Source organism: Gopherus flavomarginatus, chromosome 6, assembly GCF_025201925.1.
Source record: "Gopherus flavomarginatus isolate rGopFla2 chromosome 6, rGopFla2.mat.asm, whole genome shotgun sequence".
In the NCBI taxonomy this organism is placed as follows: domain Eukaryota; kingdom Metazoa; phylum Chordata; order Testudines; family Testudinidae; genus Gopherus; species Gopherus flavomarginatus.
Window position 1 is genome coordinate 19,729,101 of NC_066622.1, and position 21,305 is coordinate 19,750,405.

Genomic DNA, 21,305 nt, shown 5'->3' on the forward strand with positions numbered 1-21,305 from the left:
ACATCAACAAAAGTGCTTGGGGCTGGATGCATTGGCTATGAGAAACGATCTATGCCAAGTTATATGTCCAAAAATAAGTCGCTTGCTTTTGACTCAATTTCACAATACAGGCTCATGACCCACTATAATGCCAAGTCAGTCATCTTGTTTTTCATATTCTTCAAAATGTAGAAAAATGCTATATAGTCTCTATACATTTTAAACAATTTATTATAAACTAATTAATTAACTTTATCTTTTAAAAATCAACCCAGTTGCAAAATGTTCAGCTTAATACTTAAATAATGACTTAATAGAAAAATATTCACTTACCCAAGTGCTTGAAAAGCAGGGATGGATCTAGCCCAGTGCATTGAGAGGAAAAGCAGTCGTGATGCTGACTCACAGATGTAATGTACATTAAGGTACTCTGGCATTGGACTAGGCATTGTTAGCTGCACGGAAATAAGAGTACAGTATCATCTGTACAGGTCAGACATAAATCAATGTTTATTATGAACGAAATAAACTTGAATAAAAACATGCAATCTGCATTCAGAAACTTTTGCTGAAAATTGCCATTTATCATGGAGTTAGATTAGTAAAACTTCAGCACATAACTCAGTAGTAGTGGTAAGAAGAACAGGCTGGGAATGGAGAGGTGTGAAAGGAATAATATGGGAAACCAAATGGGATGATTACTGTAAAAGTACTTTAATATTAATTCAACAACACTTATCCCTGAATTTTCATTACTGTGTGCAGCATCGTTAGCTTCACAATTACTATAAAATGGACGAGAATCAGATCTTAAACTAAGTGCAATTCTTTAAAATTACAACTTATTTAAATCTATATTATTATGGAAAAGCCATGCCATATGAATCTACACTTGCAAAAAACACAATTTTACTTGAAGTACACAGATTAGCTTTCCTTTACATTGCTTATTTCGCTATCTTGATGCACTTTGCCAGCAAGAAGGAACATCCTTACTGGTTTCTCCCATACAACATATCTAAAAGATGTGCTTGCTCAAATTCACTTGAAGATACAGCTGCTTCTAGGTGCAATCCTGTCTGCAATTCCATAACAACAGTTCGCCAAATAATGACCATCAAGAACATAGTTGTAATCCTTAAAAAATGGCCCAAATTTCAACATCCTTGATGTGAGGATGCCTCAACCAACCAAAGTCGAGAGTTCAAAATATTTAGTAACAATGTATATGAATTACACATTTGATAGTATTTGTTATATTTAACACTATAAGTGATTCACAGTAGTACTGTATGTAAATCTAAAACAAACATCATCCCACTGTCAACTGACAGGTCCCAAGGACAGTGCATATGCAGTGCTCCAGGATACAAAGTGCAAGGGAAATGTGGAAATATTTTATTATGTCCTTAACAACAATAGCTAGTATACTAGACAATACTGACTATGGTAAACTACAACGATAAAGAAAAACACAATACTAAAATTATTCCAGGTTATGTCTTTGCCAAAAGATATTTGATGAAGCATCCACCTTAAATGTGACATGTGTATCTGTAAGCAGGGGTCCTTCCACTTCAATGATTGGTGTTGACTGATCTCTGCTGATTACGTGAATATTCCCTCCTCCTGTAGGATCCATCCCATCTGCCAAGTTCTGAGCTACTGTGCCATCTGTGGTATTAAGTGCTTTAGCTAAAGTATCAAATGCCCTGCAAATAAATGAAGAAACAATACAAGTTTATTTCGTTATAACCATTAACAAATTTGGAGTAGAGGGCAAATCAAACACTACAAGTTTTTCCATCTAGAATATAAGCCAGAAACTTTTTTGGCACAGATTCTGGGCCAGATTCTCCAATACACTGTTCTTTTGCTCTGCTCAGGCAGTGTGAAGGGGCCAGGTAGGTTCTGGCCATATATGTCTAATGGAAAATTCCCTTGCAGAGAGGAATTCTCCCCTGGCATAAGCCCTGCCCCAGCTGCTCTTTCTTATTCTAGTAACGGTGGCTCCTGCACTGCTCACCCACCTTCCTCTTTCTTACCTTGAGGTTTCATTACAAGGATCCTCCACTGGCATAAGGTCTCTTGGGGATGTTATGGGAATGGCATATATTTAAGCAGTCCCTAGGCTTCTTTCTAACTAAAACTGCAGCTGGGCCAGTGCAAAATCAGGGAAATGCAACCAGCTCCTTGAGGTTACCCCACAACTCCACTCCCATAATGACCGGAGCTCAGACTTTGAGGAGAATTGAGCCCATTTCATACTCATATTCACATTATGGTATTTCATAATGCTGTTATGCAACTATTTTCCAAGCAATCAGTTTACACATTAACTATTTATTCCTTGGGACCCAGATTTAAAAAGTATAAAGTTGGTATCCGCAGAAGCAGCCAGGTGCTCTGCACTTTTAAAAATCAGTTAGCTTATTTAGGAGTCTAAAGATAGCTTTTATTTTTAAAAATTTTAACCTAGGAACCTATATGGAAAAGAAGGGATAGAACTACTTTAAAATCCAACTTTTTCCTGTTTTCATACATTAGCATTACATATTACCATTTCTGAGGGAAAAAACAATTAAAAAAATGGAGCTGCAAGATTTTACTTCCGTTTCCTGATTTTGAAATAAACAAGAAATTGAGATAACTTTGGAGATCTGGGCTTCAAATTCTGCCTTGGATTGCCATAAAAGACAAGGTTTGTTGATGTCAACCTAATCCCAATTTTTTCCACATTACAAATCACATTGTCAGTCTTGTCTTAGGGAAAATTTAAGAGTAAATCTGGAGACATTAAAGGCCAGGACTGAAGTTCATGACAATTGTGTGGGAGAAGCTTGCGCACCATCTGCCTGTACTATACTTGACACAGCACTGTAGCTATTATTTCCTTACTTTCACAAACACTAAAAAAACATGCACACTCAAAGTAAAAAACGGAAATAACACAAAACTGTTATCGATTTTCAGCATTTTTGAAGGAAAGATATTTGTGTGTCACAAACCAGTTATCTTTTCCTGTAACTTATTAAATATCAAATACAGCCCTGCTTTATTATACTGCATTTGTTACTAAATAGGGGAGAGCATCTATAACAGTAAAATGAATGAAAAGAGTTCTTCAGAGTAGCAGAAGTTCAGGTCAATAGCAGCAGCCAAACATGGACAATTAACAAAATTATACAGTGAGTTAAAAAGGTCATTACTAGTGTGGCATGAACCTATAATGTATAGGTTCACCTTCCAAATAAGCTGCCAAAGTAAATTCATACCGAGTGATCTCGCTTGCAGATTGATCCTCTTGTTGGATTTCAGAAGTACCTCCATTATTAAGTGACTCACTGAGGCTGGCAAGGGATGTTACAACATTTGCCAGTGTTCCTAAAGCACCCTGACTTGTCTCAGCCTACAAAGAAAGAAACCATATTAATGGATCAAAATTATATATAGTTAGGTGAAATGCTGTATGTAATGTAATCACTTCATAATTATTAAATCCTCTGTATCTCCTTCTTCTGTTCTCACATAGGTTTCACTTCCTCCTGAATATCCTCAGTGAAGGACGGTGGTTGACATTTGGCTAAGGATGATCATTAAATTCTCCAAAACCTTCTCTCCTGACTTTTGGGGTGTTTTTTTGTGATGGATCAACTACAGGGTTATCAACCTAAATTCACGCATAATTATATCTGGGGAAAAAAAGTATGTCCCCCTAAATCAGGTATGTTGAAGATGGAAAAGATCTTCTAGATCAGTGGTTCCCAAACTAGGGCCACCGCTTGTTCAGGGAAAGCCCCTGGAGGGCTGGGCTGGTTTGTTTACCTGCCGTGTCCGCAGGTTCAGCCGATTGCGGTTCCCACTGGCTGCGGTTTGCTGCTCCAGGCCAATGGGGGCTGCAGGAAGGGCGGCCATCACTTCCCTCGGCCTGCACGGCTTCCTGCAGCCCCCACTGGACTGGAGTGGCAAACTGCGGCTAGTGGGAGTCGCGATCAGCTTTCCCTGAACAAGTGGCGGCTCTAGTGTGAGAACCACTGTTCTAGATCATCCATTCTCTCTCCCCCAAAATACAGGATTTGTTTCAGCACACAGTGGTATTATCACCTCACACTACATGTTACAGAAAGGCAACAACAACCTCAGGGCTGCCTGCAGCAACCTCCCCATTCCATCTTCCTCCTCAGGGGACAATAATCCATGAGTGAATCTCCACAGACAGAGCCACTAGACCCGCCCTCCTTTCCACTTGTGGCACTGTGGAGGTCTCTCCAATTTCTAATGCCCTCTACCCTTTTGCAGTAGGACAGCAACCGTTTGGCCGAGGTAAGGACCTTTGGTGACTGCAAAGGTGTCAGAAAGATTTCTTTTTAAAAATATACCCAAAATAATTTAGTAAATAAAATGTAAGATTTGTAATAAAATGAATGGAATATTACCTTGGAGTCTGTAGCTAGCAGGACTGTACCATCATCCCGTATCAATGGCTGCTGAATATTCACAAGCATTCCTGGATCAAGAAGACCTGTTGACCTGTTCAGACATATAAAGAATCTAAGAGTGAACCTATTTCAGTGCAGTATAATGAGGATTACTCTTATTGGGTTCTCCGTTTTGTGATGTTGAGAATTTATCCATCAGAATTTGGTCCTGCTGAAAACTATTTCCAAAAATTTGTGTCCTGGAAGAAACTGCACTTTAACTGGAGGGCTGGTGATTTTGCCACTGCAAATGAATGCCTTTCTTTCTTTTGCTAAAGTGCTGGTGATTTCTCAACCTAATTTCCCTCTCATTAGTTTTTCGATTTGATTTCTTCTGTCATGCTGGCAGGTGTTGTCTTCTTTATTACAACCAGTATGCCATTATTAGCTATGTAAATTTGCATGGAACCTTCCAGAGGATCATGCCCCAAGTAAATGGCATTCCAAGTGAGACAGGGCAAAGACACATCAGATGAAGAAGTGAGGTAAAGAAAGAACAATGTTTACATAAAACCACATATCCCAATTTTACTTAAATTTTGTCCTTCTCTTTCCATGCCCCTTGTCTAATGTTCTTTCTCCCTTTTCCATACCTAACTTAGGGCTTGATCTGTGAAGTGCTTTGTAGTCAATAAGTATAATTATGATGTATGTTATTTATATAGCATGATAGGTTTGCATGGCACAATATAGATCAGGGGTAGGCAACCTATGGCACGGGTGCCGAAGGCAGCATGCGAGCTGATTTTCAGTGGCACTCACACTGCCTGGGTCCTGGCCACTGGTCTGGAGGGCTCTGCATTTTATTTAATGTTAAATGAAGCTTCTTAAACATTTTAAAAACCTTATTTACTTTACATACAACAATAATTTAGTTATATATTATAGACTTATAGAAAGAGACCTTCTAAGAACCTTAAAATGTATTAATGGCACACGAAACCTTAAATTAGCGTGAATGAATAAAGACTCTGCCTACCACTTCTGAAAGGTTGCCGACCCCTGATATAGATGAATAATGCATGACAGATTCAGGCCTCAGGGAGTTTATCATCTCAGGGCCTGGCACTGAAATGGTAAACTCCCTGAGGCAGGAACTTGTCATGCATTATTCAACTGTGTTATGTCATGGAAATGTATGGTTCTATATAAATAACAAATACATGATATTAACAATAATACCTATTGATTATAATGTGGTTATTAGAGTTGTGAAGGAGAACATATCTTGCATGTGCCACAAAAAAAAATATAAAAGAGCAAAATGTGTTTGACCGCAGTATTTATCAGACACTTAATTTCACACATAACACAAATGAAAATATTTAGCAGCAAATTTTCAAAGGAGTTTCCAGTCCAGCCTTCCAAACTGCTATGGCATTTTTTTTTGAAGTCATTGCATATGTGCATCAAATATTCAGACTCCTAAATGCCTCAATTCTTATTGCAAATACTATCTGCACATATTAATTGTTCTCTAGAACACACAAAACTTATACCAGAAAAAATTGTGCATACAATTGTGTCTACTTTTGAAAATACGGCCTTTAAGCTAGATAGCTATTTTCTATCTATGTTAGGCTATATAGTATTCATTACTATTGTATCCAAATGTATTTCCATGCCTATTTGTTTGGAGATATCTGAACCCTCAAAGAATAACCACCATCATGTAAGAAGGAAACTTCCATTCTAGAATTAAAAAGAGGCCATACTTTTGGGGCCTGTTCCTACATCGCCCTGGAGTCCATTGGTTATAAAACTGACTCCACAAGACTCTTGTCTAAAGGCATCTTAAACAGACCCATTTTACACCTAAAAACTTACCGGGCACCATCTTTATCTGCTACAAATGTTGGTGTTGCTATGAGAGGGCTTCTTAGGTCTTTCCTGATATAGATTTTTTCAGTTGAAGCTGCACAGTTGGTTGGTTTCTCCCGTTGCACATCAAAGGGCTTTCTTTCACTCTGAACAGCTTCATCAGAATAGAAATATACAGATTTGAAAGGAAATAATTCATCCAAAAACTAAAGTAAAGGAAAATCTTAAAGCAGGATTTCAGTTTGCATGAAATGTGTTGGTTCATTTCAGTTCAATGCAATATTGGAAATTCAGTATGATAACTGAAGAGACATAGGCCCCCATGTTGCAATGCACTTAATCACATGTTTATTAAATAAGAAATCAATGGGACTAATCATAGTCTTAAGTGTTTTGTGGGATTGGGGTCAGAGCTTGCTACTGCACTGCATTTAACCAAGTAAGCATTCAGGAAGAAACGTTTTCACACTACGATTTTGAGGAAAGGAATATGTAGATTTTAGACCAATGATATTCCTTGAACATTTTATTTAAAAAATCAGTGCTAAAATTCATAGTAGGCAGACTAAGAGGAAATGTTTGCACTGCTATATGGCAGAAAAACATTTACTGTCTAGGCACAGTGGATCTGTAAATGATTTAAAGATAATGCACACATCTAGCCAGTTAAGATGGTCTAGTGGGCTCCTAAAAAAAATCTCTCCAGGATTAAAAATACCCCCCTTTTAAAGTGCAGGGAAAAAGGCTTATTGTTCAAGGTTCTAAAAGGGATATGGATGACTCTCAAGCAAAAGAATCAGAAAACAACATTAATGTTGTGATTTTAAAGAAAATGAAAATTATTCCCCTGTAATATTGGGTCATCATAGTTGAGTGGACTATGCATGGGACTGGCAGCCAGGAACTCCTGCCACTAATTTGCAGTGTGGCTTTGGGCAAGTCATTTAACTACATGGTGCTCACTTGAAACATTTTCTCAAAAATTGGGATATTAAAACTAATATTCTTCGCAAGGGTGTTGTGAGAATTAGTAATGTTTGTACAACACTATACATACAGATAGTGCACAATATGAAATATAAAGCATTATATAAGTACAGAGCATTACTCTAGTATTATTGTACCAATCATACATTCATACAGCAATCAGCTATAAAGCAGTTCTTCTTCGTGGCCTCATGAATCTAACTTTCCTCCACCCAGCCTTCCCACCTTAACAAAAATAAAATTTAGAAATAAAAAAAAAATTCCCCACTGACTGGGGACGGAGAGAAAATTATCCTAACGTTTGTTAGCAATCATAAGGCCCAGAAACTAGGTTATGAACATGACATAAATACTGTACCTTGTATAGAAAGGATTTGCTGTATTGTTTATTAACATTGGATTAAGTTCAAATGATTGCTAGTGCAAATAATTCACATTTATTAACCAGAAGCCTGATCCACAGTTCACTGAAATCAATGGGAATCTTTTCAACTGATTGTAATGGACCCTGGATCAACCTCTAGAAATGCAGCAGCATCTGCAGTTTGCCACTAAAAGTGGCATTGGGACATTTTAAACTGCCAGCTCAAAAGAGCCCTATAGCTGGCACAGCTGGCCATGGGAGGCCCATCCCAAGGTAGAAGGATCCTGTTATGGTGTATAGCTAGCATAATAGCTTCTCTGCCACCAATGTCTGGCATTGCCAGTGATAGAGGGCATTGCCAGTGATAAGGCAGTGGCTGGTGCTTCTCTGTGCCCCAGAGATCCCAGATGGTGTAACAGCCTTTTAGGCCCACTGGCAGGCAGAGAAATTCAGAGCAGTTTTCAGACTGTTCTAATTTACATGAAGGGGGAGACTGGCACACAACTAGCCCAGGACCAAGAGAACACAAAGATGTCTTAAAGACATCTTTGTACCTCCCTCTTAAGCTGCATTGTATACTCTTTGATGACAGCCTTTGACTCCAGGTACTTTAGAGTTAAATAATTTAATATTCACAATAAAATAATCCCAAGCTTGTAAAGAAGGTATTGGAATAAGATTTGCAATGAATATAAAATGTAGCTTTATGTCTTTTCTTTTAATAAAACAAATTTGGGGTAAGTACAGTGTTACGCAATAGTATGCCACAAAGATAGAGAACATTGCACCTCATCTCACAGAACATAATATGCCTTATTTAATGGGAAATCTGCCCCAAGTGCAATTTATGGTACATTATTCTATAACAGGAGAAATAAACCTCAAATCTGACAGCAAAACAAATCTATCCATACAGAAGAAGTTATTCTAAAATGAGGCCAGAGAGTTTCAGAAGGGACCAGTACATCATCTAGTCTGACCTCCTATATATCACAAGCCATCAACACCACTCAACATTCACACACTAAACCCAACAACCAAAACTAGACCAAAACATTACAACTCACAGGAAACTACAGAAACATGTGCCACAGGCAGAAAATAGGAGTGTCATTCTCCATTACAAACACTGTAGTTGTCAAATGCACTAAAAGTGAGGCTCTATAGATCCCTTCTTAGGGGATGTGATATAATATCACACGTAAGAGATTGATTTCAAATTATTCATCGCTGTAGCTTGAACTTCCTCTACAAAAGTAACCAAATAACAGGTTTAGAAAAGAAAAATGTGAAGCAGACATTTGGGATGACAAAAACTCTTAACAAAGATACTTCTTGATCTGTATTCAAGAGAGTATTGCGGATATCTTAGAACTTGGTGTTTCACATGGACAGAGATAGAAAACTGAAAATACATTTAACTGTACCGATCATCTACATATTTATTACTTGGTAGACAAAGTATCAGTTTGGGTAATGAACACTCACATTCCATTTTCATGCCCATCTCTAGGCACTTCTTAAGCCTACAAAACTGGCAACGATTCCGATGGTGTTTATTGATGATACAGTCCTGGTTGCTACGACAACTGTAGGTCAAATTCTTCCTTACACTCCTTTTAAAGAAACCTTTGCATCCCTCGCAACTGACAGCGCCATAGTGACGACCTAAAGGAAAAGGGAATGCATGTGCAGCTCTGTTACCACAAGGAAATGATTTATATTTTTAATACCGACATTTTATTTATAGCAGGAAGAGCCTATTGACAAATCACACCTTGATTTGTTTTATATTCCTGGTTATTCCTCATATCTGCAGGCACTGATGGTGAAAGCACTATTCTAGTCTGATGTCATAGTTTTGTTTTGCGTTTCTTTCAGGAGATCCTCCAGGATCAGCCCATTTCCCACCATCCACGAAGAGTATGCATAATAGGAACACCCACTTCAGCCCAGGACTAATGGTTCCTCTTGGAGTCGATCAGTGTAGCTACATAATTGCTAATGAAGTCACATGCATGGATACAAAATATATAAAGGATATTACATGCAAAAACAACATTAACATTAGAATTGCAAGTCAATCACTCAAAACATAGGAAATTCCAGAATAAATGTTGTCTAGGCGACATTAATTCAGACCCTTTTGCATATGCATTATGATACTGCCTTTAATTACATGATCACATACTACTTTTTTCACAGGACCCCACCTCATTTAGTGTGTTGAATGGATGGAAAGTGCTCACTGACCAGTTGAGCAAACTCCCTGCACTGTACTCTCAGCTCAAGCTTGCCCAGGAAATGAAAGAGCACTGGACCCCAAACTTACTCTCAGGGACAGGAGTGTGTGGTCAGGCCTAATGTTTGGAGCCATGAAGGTAGGCAGACCTGGAGGTTAGACTGGAGCCAAGCTGGAGTCAAGGATCAGGAGGATTACAGGATTCACTGAGGCCATAGTTAAGAGCAGAGCTGATGGTCAGTGACAGGAATCAAAAGCTGAATGCTAGAGCCCATGGGTGAGCCAGAGTTGTGGTCAGGAAGCCAGGGGTGCCACGGATGCAGAAGGGCAGGGGCTGAAGCAGTCACAAGAGCAGGCTGGGTAGGAAGCAGGAACATGCACAACTATGGACATGGAACATGTTGAGCACCCAGCAAGCTCTGTTGCTGTGTTAAATAATAGGTAGCTACTCCCCTCCACCAATCAAGAAGCGCAATCAATCATGCAGCTTCTCCCCTCCCCTACTCCACTAAGATCAGCTGTGTCTAGTGTGTTGCTAAGACACAGACCATGCTGCAGCTGGCTCCCTGACACTTGCACTCCTCACATTGTGTTGTTGCTAGTGGGTCAAAAGTGAACGTTTTCTTGGCAGTACTGGAGTTCAGACTAGTATTGGTTCAAGGAGGGTTTAACTAGTGTGATACCAAGCACAGCTTGCCATAATTGAGGTCAAGTATCATGTCATTTAACTTACTTGTTCATAATTATGTTCAAACCACAAGTATACCAGCCATAGGCGATTATAGCCAACACATTTCTGTACTGTAAATTCATCCTCTTTTGACCGAGTCTCAATTGCTATTCTCACTATACATAAACACATCGTCACTCCATCTTTACTAGTAACATGTCTGTTACAAGAGTATATTTGCTTACCTGACGCTTTATCTCCACAAACAACACAATATTCTACTACTTGTGGTCGCTGGACATCAGCTTTACCCAACAAACGTTCCACTGAAGCAGAGTCTGTCACAATCTAAAACAAAATGCCAGAACAGTTAAGGTGTTGCTTTGATATATCACATCAAATCAAGCTCTAAAGAGATTTCATATTCAGATCAACTGATTGGCTAAGCGTTGCTAACTCTTGCAGGTTAGCACTTGCAATAGAAGTTGTAAATCTTTTGTAAATCCCATTAGGCACCTAAATACCTTTATAAATTTAGTCTGGAAGCCTGGTTTAGGCAGAGGCCTGTTGCAGTTTGAAAAGAGAGAGTCCAGTCTGAGAGTTTAGCTTAGGCAGAGGCCTGATCCAGAACTGAAAGATTTATTCCTGATTGGGGCTCATCTTAAGCAGAGACCTTCTGCTTTAGCCTTCAAAGACCGGGGGCTTGTCTACATAGAAAAGTTATTGCAGAATGAAGAAATTTAAGTGTAATAGCTATACTGAAATAACTTCCCCATAAAGATAATTTTATTCTGGAATAAGAGTGCCTTTTTCCAGTTTATCTTAATCAACTTCCAAAGTGGATTAAACTAAATCAGAAAAAGGAATTTATATATTATAAAATAATATCTGTGTTTTTTTCTGCTCCTCCTGTTTCACTGAATTTGAGCCTCTGATGCCATTCACATAGGTAGATCACTGTGTGACAATGTACTTCACCTCAGGAGCAAATATTATCATTTGGATAGCTAACTGGTCACTTGGCACTGTAAATCAGATAGCTAAACATCTAACTGCTAATACTTATACCTGCAATAAAGTGTAAGTACAAAAAAAAAGAAGGTACAAATTTTGTGGACACAAATTTTGCTCACAAAAGGGAACACAGCCTTCTGAAAATATAAGCCTGTTCAGTTTTGTTTTAAAGTTATTACTCCTCTTTTTAGGCACCATAAACAAAATATATCCACTAGATTTGTAGTTCCTATAAAAATAGAGGGCCAGATCGTCAGTTGGCATAAATCAGCATTTCTTTATTGACTTCAATGGAGCTATGCTGGTTTACAGTAGCTGAAGACTTGGTCCACAATGTTTTGTGCACCTCACATTAGCTCTATTTCATTCACACTCCTTTTAGAGCAGTGGTGGGCAACCTGCGGCCCGCACGCGGCTCGTCAGGGTAATCCGCTGGAAGGAGGTGAGACAGTTTGTTTACATTGACCGTCCGCAGGCACAGCCACCTGCAGCTTCCAGTAGCCACAGTTTGCCGTTCCCGGTCAATGAGAGCTGCGGAAAATGGCAGCCAGCATGTCCCTGTGGCTTGCACTACTTCTCGCAGCTCCCATTGGCCAAGAATGGTGAACCACGGTCACTGGGAGCTGCGGGTGGCTGTGCCTGCGGATGGTCAATGTAAACAAACTGTCTCATGGCCTGCCAGTGGATTACCCTGACGGGCTGCGTGCGGGCCGCAGGTTGCCCACCACTGCTCTAAAAGGAGTGTGAATGAAATAGACCTAATGTGATGTGCACAGGTTGCCCACCACTGTTTTAGAACTTTGTGGATATCATTCAATGATGCGAACATATAAACAAGAATGCTTGGCAAGACAAAGTGCTATATGAAAGGAAGTTAAATAATGCAATAATATAAAATTCTGTTCAGTTCAAACTACAGGATGAAAATAGTCCATCCTTAACCCTTTCCATACCAATAAATCAGAGGCAGGATTAAACCTAAGAGAGAAGAAAAGGGAAGAGAGGGGAAAGGAAGAGAGAGTGGAAGGAGGGAAGTGAGAGAGTATAATCCAATAAACTCATAATTTTTTCATGGTATCAACAAAGAAGTTAATCCTGACAAAATTAATCTCTCTGACAAAGTTTTTAAAAAACATTTAAAAAACAGCTTTAAATTAATTATGTTTATTAATTTAAAAAATTTAAACTTCCAACCACATACAGGACTCAGGTTATACTAGCACAGTGCTTGCTTTTATTGGCTTTTATTAACTGGGGCATAGAATCAGTGTATTATAATATGTTGCAGACCATTGTAGTACTGGAAAGAAACAAGGTCTCATCTTTAAATATTCACTTATAGTTCATGTTAACTCCTAGGAATTGTTGTTTATTTTGGTACAATGTTTCCACTGTTTTTGTGCTGAATATAATATGATTATTTTTGTTTCTTTTATGGGTCTGTCTGTATTTTAATGCCCAGATCATCCCATTAAATACAGACACTAAATAAAATTATGATTCAAAACAGGTTTTCAGCTTCAAAATTACATACACAGAAAGTTTAGCTTTTAGAAAACTATCAAAATTTCTAGGAGGTTAGAGCAATTATACAATTAAATAAAAAGAACAGGAGTACTTTAGAGCAATAACAAATTTATTTGAGCATAAGTCTCTAAGGTGCCACAAGTACTCCTGTTCTTTTTGTGGATACAGACTAACACGGTTGCTACTCTGAAACCATACAATTAAATCTATTTAAATCAATAATTGACGGATGATAGCCTGTTTTAATTATTGTATTTACCTGAATTCTGCCTGGTACAATGTTGTCAGTGGTAGTAAAGATAAGTTGCTTGGCATTAGATGTTTCAGGTGCTGCCAATATCACCTTTCCTGTTCCAGTTCCATCTGGACTGGTCAAGATAAACTGTTGCTTCGGAGACACTGATGAGTCCACTGCTGTAACTATCTGGATTTTCTGTCCTGTTTGCTGATCTGTCACAATCTGCAACAAATGTTGAAGGATTTTATAAGGCATAATATAAGATTTAACATTCTAAAATCTTTGGTTCTATCTCAGAATTATATCTTATTACCTGATAATGGCTCTTCACTGCCTTGCAACTTATATAGTCATTTATACTTGTGCAAAATAAGTGTAAATGATGACACAAAGTGCAAGGCAGTGGAATCAGGCCTTTTTGTATACATAGTGCTTCTGCAGAGAATGGTACTTGTGGAATGGGAAGCATTGGTGATATGAAAGGTGAGGAAGTAGCTGGACTATGGTAAATCACATTAAACAGGTCAAGAAGGAATCTCTCTAATATGTAAACAGTGAGGTGGCAAAATTTGCAGATGATACAAAATTACTTAGATAGTTAAGACCCAGGCAGACTGTAAAGAGCTACAAAAGGATTTCTCAAAAGTGGGTGACTGAGCAACAAAATGGCAGATGAAATTTAATGTTGATAAATGCAAAGTAATGCACACTGGATACCATAATCCCAACTATACATATAAAATGATGGGGTCTAAATTAGCTGTTACCACTCAAGAAAGAGATCTTGGTGTCATTGTGGATAGTTCTCTGAAAACATCCAGTCAATGTGCAGCAGCAGTCAAAAAACCAAATAGAATGCTGGGAATAATTAAGAAAGGGATAGATAATAAGCCAGAAAATATTATGTTGCCTCCATATAAATCCATCCATATAAATATTGTGTGCAGATGTGGTCATCCCATCTCAAAAAAGATATATTGGACTTGGAAAAGGTTCAGAAAAAGGTAACAAAAATGATTAGGGGTATGGAATGACTTCCGTATGAGGAGAGATTAATAAGACTGGGACTTTTCAGTTTGGAAAAGAGATGGCTAAGGGGAGATCTGATTGAGGTCTATAAAATCATGACTGGTGTAGAAAAAATAGATAAGGAAGTGTTGTTTACTACTTCTCATAACACACGAACTAGGGGTCACCAAATTAAATTAATAGGCAGCAGGTTTAAAACAAATAAAAGGAAGTATTTCTTCAAACAATGCACAGTCAACCTGTGGAGCTCCTTGTCAGAGGATGTTGTGAAGGTCAAGACCATAACAGAGTTCAAAAAAGAACTAGATAAATTCATGGACGATAGGTCCATCAATGGCTATTAGCCAGGATGGGCAGGAACAGTGTTTCTGGCCTGTTTGCCAGAAGCTGGGAATGAGCAACAGGGGATGGATCACTTGATGATTATCTGTTCTAGACATTCCCTCTGGGGCACCTGGCACTGGCCACTGGCGGAAGACAGGATAATGGGCTAGATGGACCTTTGGTCTGACCCAGTAGGGCCATTCTTATGTTCTTATGTGATCCAGATAGTATAAAATGAATACCAATGAAATATAATGGCCAAGGTTCTTATGTTCACCTAAGTGAAAAATATGTAACATATTGTACAAGGTTATGTATGACCAAGCACATATCCAGTACACATACATAGAAAATCTAATCTGACATCATAATAAAGTTTCCTCACTTAAAGAATTAAAAGTGAAAGTAAAAATACTTTGGAAAACTCTATGAGGTCAAACTCATCCATTCTGAAAAAGGGAAACGTATTAGTAAACTGTGAAACTAGCCTCTTCTGGTCAATACTAGAGACAGAGAGGCAAGGTGAGTCAGGTAATATCTTTTTATTGGACCAACTTTTGCTGGTGAGAGAGACAAGTTTTCGAGCAAACAAAACTCTTCTTTGGGTCTGTGAAAGTACTCTGAGTGTCACAGCTAAATGCAAGGTGGAACAGATTGTTTAGCATAAGTAGTTAGCACATTTTCTAAGGGACCATTACAGGTAGAGTGGCCCGTTAACATCTCTGCAGCCATAGGACAAAAAGAGGAGGTTAGTGGGCTAGAGACTGTTGTAATAAACCATAAATCCAGTGTCTCTGTTGAGTCCATCATTTTTAGTGTCTAGCAGAGTTATGAATTTAAGCGCTCAGGCTTATCTTTTTGCGTTGTGCACACAATACTAGAGACAGAAAATGAAAAGCATTCCACCTCATGACTATAGCTGAGATTTCTTCTATTTTGGTTAAAAATAAATACCAATTTCAAAATATTTTGTGTGTGTGTAGTTAATTTACAGTTAAGGCTTCTATGCTAATCTGACCACTTGTGTGAATAAAGTTTCGTATCTCAGAACACATAATCTTTATTGAATAAACATATTATCATCACCATTAAAAAAAATCTAAGCATATGGAACAGCCAATTATGATAATTAAGGAGCTCACTAGGCAAAAAATCTCTGGGCTATCTTGCTGCTCCACAGAGATGGGAATTGTTCTTTTCCCATTCCAGTATTCTCCCACAGCATGGACTGGTGGTTCCTTTAGAAGCAGTAGAAATATGAGGAACAAGATTAATTGTTCTGCCCATGTGGGCCATAACTAAAGTTATGCTAGGAGGAGCTGCACTATGAGCTTCAGAATGTCCTAGTATTCTTCAGTCAAACATGTTGAGGTGGTGAGATATATGCTAATATTGTAGATCTGCTAGGTAAAAATGGTTTCTTGCTATTGTTACTTAACCAGAAATGTGTCTGCAAAGGAGAATCCTTCCATAGTGACAGAATCTAGAGAGTAAGGCTAGGTCTACACTGGGGAGGAAGGTCAACCTAAGATACACTACTTCAGAGCTGAAGTCGGTGTATCTTAGGTCAATTTACCTGGCCGTGAGGACGGCGGCGAGTTGATCGCTGCCGCTCCCCCATTAACTCCGCTTCCGCCTCTCGCCGCAGTGGAATTCCAGAGTCGACGGCAGAGTGATCGGGGATTGATTATATCGCATCTACACTATACGCAATAAATCGATCCCAGATAGATCGATCACTACCCGCCGACCTGGCAGGTAGTGTAGACGTACCCTAAGACAGTGAAGAGGCATAAATTTTCCTTTCCTAGATTTAGAGGGAAAATATAGGCAAAATATATACACACACACACACACACACACACACACGCACACACACACACACACACACACACACAGGACAACTCTCAGTGCCTATCTACAAATGACAATCACAGAATCACAGATTCTAGAAATGTAGGGCTGGAAGGGACCTTAAGAAGACATCAAGTACTATGCTCTGCAATGGGGCAGGACCAAGTAAACCCAGACCATCCCAGACCTAGACTGTTTGTTCAATCTATTCTGAAAAACTCGCAAAGACGGGGATTCCACAACCTCTCTTGGAAGCCTATTTCAGACCTTAACTACTCTTTTACTTGAAAAGTTTTTCCTAATATCTAACCTATATATCCTTTGCTGCAGATAAAACTCATTATTTCTTGTCTTCCATCAGTGGTCATGGAGAGCAACTGATCACAGTATTCTTTATAACAGCCTTTAACATTTTTGAAGTCTGTTATCAGGTCCCCCCCAGTCTTCTTTTCTCAAGACTAAATAATTGCCAGTTTTTTTTAATGTTTCCAAACAGGTCAGGTTTCTAAACTTTTTAATCAGTTTTGTTGCTCTCCTCTAGACTTTCCCCAATTTCTCCACATCTTTCCTAAAATGTAGCACCTAGAACTGGATGTGTTACTCCAGCTGAGGCATCACCAGTGCTGAGTAGAACAGGACAATTACCTCCCATGTCTTACATACAACACTCTTGTTAATACTTCCCAGAATATTAGCCTTTTTCTCAAGTGCATCACATTGTTGACTTATACTCTATCTGTAAAAGCAGCAGAGTCCTGTGGCACCTTATAGACTAACAGATGTATTGGAGCATGAGCTTTTGTGTGTGAATACCCACTTCATCGGATGCATATTAGTCTATAAGGTGCCACAGGACTCCGCTGCTTTTACAGATCCAGACTAACACGGCTACCCCTCTGACACTATACTCAATCTGTGATCCACTATAACCTCCAGATCCTTTTCATCAGTATTATCACAGTTGTTCCCCATTTTGTAATTGTGCATTTGACTTTTCCTTCCTAAGTGAAGTAATTTGCACTTGATCTTTACTGAATTTCATTTTGCTAAATGCATACCAATTCTCAATTTTGTAGAGGTCATTTTGAATTCTAATCACTGAAAAGACCTCTGTGATATCTGGTACATTAAAAACAACAGCTCACTATAGTTTTCAAACATATTGTACATGGCTATGTACTGGACAATAACTGAATGATGTTTGCTCTCATAATAAGGGCCCCATTGACTGAGTTATTTAAATTAAAGATTTTACCTGAATGCGCTGTGGTGAAGCTACAGAAGAGTCTGTAGAGATAATTTGGATACGTTGAGAGGGGCTGGTCATCACTGGAGATTCAGATAATGATGTCTGAACAGTCTGTACCTGTAAATAACAAGATAGAAATTTCACTTCATGTACTGTTATAACATAGTGGACATTTTTTATCTTAAACATTATACAACTCCATCATGGATTGCAGGAAATTGTGGGCAGGTCAATTATTTTATGACAATAGACGCTGAGAGTCAAAAAGTTAAAGCTGTATAACCACTAAAACAGAATTTGTCAACTTCATATGTCAACATATACAATGTAAAATAATACCCTTAAATCAAACTATTAAGTTGTCAAGCAGCATTTTTCTTACTTTGTCTATCAGTAAGTTTCTCTTAATATCAATTGAAATTTTTTTCATTGGTTTGTATGTGTACTGTGTGAAACTGATGTTTACTGACAGTTACCAGTAAAAATCTAATCTTTCCAAGTCTAGGTACAATATTACTTGATCACGCTTCTCGGAAGAGGAATACAACTTAAACAGTGTGGTCACTATTACTGAAATGAAAAAAACATATATTTTTTCAACGTCCAGTTATTTACTTGATAAATCTTTTTTTGCTTCTTTTTAAAATAAAGCTTTTCAGCATATTAGTAATGATATTTTGTACTAATATATCACCTTTCATCTGAGGATCTTAAAATGTTTTATGAACAATGAAGTCCAAAATTTTCAGACTTGTTTGCCAAAAATTAGACCCCTTAATCAATACTCAGGCCCCTAACTAAAAGTGGCCTACTTTCCGGAGGCCTGAGTGCCTGACTCTCCCATTGATTTCAGTGGGAATGGCTGAGTGCTCAGCATCTAATAAATGTAAGGCTTTTAGTTAGGTGTCTGAATATGGATTTAGATGCTTAATTTTAGGCAAACAAGTTTGAAAGTATTGGCTATGATCCTACATTAACCCTGTGGAGATAGGCAAGTATTGTTACTTTTATTTTACAGATGGTGAAAACTGGGCATACAGAGGTTAGTGACCTGCAGAGTGCAGAGTTTTGAGACCACTGCTCTATCCACTAGACCAAGGGTTCTCAAACTGGGGTCGGGACCCCTCAGGGGGTCACGAGGTTATTACATGGGGAGTCACAAGCTGTCAGCCTCCACCCCAAACCCTGCTTTGCATCCAGTATTTATAATGGTGTTAAATATATTTGAAAGGGTTTTTAATTTATAAGGAGGGGAGGGGTTGCACTCAGAGGCTTGCGATGTGAAAGGGGTCAGCAATACAAACGTTTAAGAACCACTGCACTAGACCATGCTTTTAAAGCCACCCTCTCCAGTGTTGGAGATGGAAAAGAAAGACCTTTCTGTCTCAGATTCCATTCCTCCATCCTACCTTTTGTTATGCAGCTCCAAAATATCCTTGGGAGCCAGGAGGTGTCTTGACTCTTAGCCTGGACCTAAATAAAAAGGTATTTAGGGGTAAAGGAGGAGAATGTTCTGGGGCAGTCCATAGCCTTGAATCTGCCCAAACTGGCATTTACCCCTTTTATTTCCCTGATCTTATGTAGTCAATCCAAAGTCTCTCATAATATCTAGTTAAACTATGTAGCCTCCTTGGAATAAGTGGCAGCCTCATTTTCCAAGCTGTTGTGAGAGCAATTTTCAACTGCAGTGAGTGTTATTTAGACATTTATTTACAGTACAGTAGTGTTTGGATAAGCAATTCTATAAAAATGGCTTAGTGAAGTTTGAATTTTATTGTTTGCTCAATATGCAAGTGTAAAAAGCTGTTTTTTTAACTAATTATCGGTGCTGCAGACTTAGACCTACCTTCCTGCATATCATCACCAGAAATTAATATTAGGCAGCCAATTTATCTCCTTAGTTAAACATTTAATTACTATTATCCTCAGTGAGGATTTCACAGATGTAACGGAGGGTAAAAATTGACCCTCCAATTGGAGTTCAGTTAACAATTCTGTTGGTGTGCGAAAACAAACAGATACCATTTCCCTCTACAATACCTGTCTGCATTGGCCCTGCTACAGGACTAACAGGTGTAAAATGCAGCATAAGTCCATTTTGTCACGTTAGTAAGCAGATCTGACTCTGGATACATGCAGGAAGCAGATCAGTTTCATAACAAGTGCTATATTTACAGTTAATTTTCAGAGCAGAAATTGATTTTAAATACAGTTGTTTGAGGTTGAAGGATGCCCCATGGATGCTTATGAAGTGCAGCTGTCTCCATCCCTGGAAGACTCTAGATATACTCTAGATGACCCTCAGAAGGATATGTAGGATTTAGGATGTTGGTGGCAGAATGTCCCATAGAAGATTTTGAGGATGAGGGCTTTAACTGAAGTAAGAGTGAATGAAAGATGTTGGCTTGACAATCTTGAAGACTTCTATTAGTCCACAGAACTTATACAGCACAGGCAATGCAAATTTGCAAATGTACAACTCGTGTCGATTGTGATTAAACCCCAACTCGGAGGAACCATCACAACAGGAAAGTTCAGTCTCCATGTCCTATTCAGTCTTCACCCTTGTTGATGCAACTGCCAACAAGAGGAAACAATCAGTACTGATTTTGATTGTTGGTTATTTGAGGTAGACATTTTCCCACAAGCAAACAGACAAAGGCCTCCAAATGGATTTCACAACGGCCACTTAAGAGGCTATCTGATGGTAATGACTTTCAGTCACAATCAACTTACAGATAAAAGGTTTCAGAGTAGCAGCTGTGTTTGTCTGTATCCGCAAATAGAACAGGAGTACTTGTGGCACCCAGTTCTCCCACTGGTTTTTGAATGTTATGACACAAATCTGACATCAGGAATCATAACATTCAAAAACCAGTGGAAGAACACTTCAACCTCTCTAACCACTCAGTGACAGACTTGAAGGTGGCAATTTTGCAACAAAAAAACTTCAAAAACAGACTCCAAAGAGAGACTGCTGAACTCGAATTAATATGCAAATTAGATACAATTAACTTAGGTTGGGTCATTACACTAATTGAATCTATTTCCCTATGTTAAGTTCTCCTCACACCTTGTATGGGTCATCTCAATTATCACTTCCAACTTTTTTTTCTCCTGCTAATGATAGCTCATCTCAATTGATTAGACTCTTCCTGTTGGTATGCATACTTCCACCGTTTCATGTTCTCTGTATGTATAAATATCTCCTGTCTGTGTGTTCCATTCTATGCATCTGAAGAAGTGAGTTGTAGCCCACGAAAGCTTATGCTGAAATAAATTTGTTAGTCTCTAAGGTGCCACAAGAACTCCTGTTCTTTTTACAGATAAAAGGTGCTGTATGCCATTACTAATCCCCAGAGCCATCCAACATTGTTTGTTTTTGTTAAGATTTGCTTCAGTTCTAGGGACCACCGGGGCCTTTTAAAAACCACTTTACTTAATCTTACTTGGCTTATTTACATCTAAATATGAACTGGGCCTAGTATATTATTCCTCACTATTTGGAAGATGCTATAGAAACATTTTC

At 38.5% G+C, this 21,305-nt stretch overlaps 1 protein-coding gene across 11 annotated transcripts in view; it reads right to left on the bottom strand.

The window, feature by feature from the left end:
- NR2C2 (nuclear receptor subfamily 2 group C member 2) overlaps positions 1–21,305 on the bottom strand; it is a 67,301-nt gene that overhangs the window by 20,721 nt on the left and 25,275 nt on the right. For 8 of the 11 annotated variants that reach the window (XR_007775075.1, XM_050958390.1, XM_050958396.1 and 5 more), the window contains 9 exons: positions 17,783–17,893; positions 13,342–13,542; positions 10,787–10,889; positions 9,118–9,297; positions 6,285–6,432; positions 4,416–4,509; positions 3,255–3,388; positions 1,514–1,691; positions 313–434 (listed from right to left, as the gene is read on the bottom strand). Coding sequence is in view for 10 of the 11 variants with exons in the window: in XM_050958396.1 (XP_050814353.1) it covers positions 313–434; positions 1,514–1,691; positions 3,255–3,388; positions 4,416–4,509; positions 6,285–6,432; positions 9,118–9,297; positions 10,787–10,889; positions 13,342–13,542; positions 17,783–17,893 (1,271 nt within the window). In the remaining variant the exon portion in view is untranslated. Of the gene's footprint in view, positions 1–312; positions 435–1,513; positions 1,692–3,254; positions 3,389–4,415; positions 4,510–6,284; positions 6,433–9,117; positions 9,298–10,786; positions 10,890–13,341; positions 13,543–17,782; positions 17,894–19,185; positions 19,250–19,816; positions 20,354–21,305 lie in introns of all 11 variants that reach the window. The other 3 variants (XM_050958391.1, XM_050958395.1, XM_050958394.1) reach the window with 2 other exon arrangements.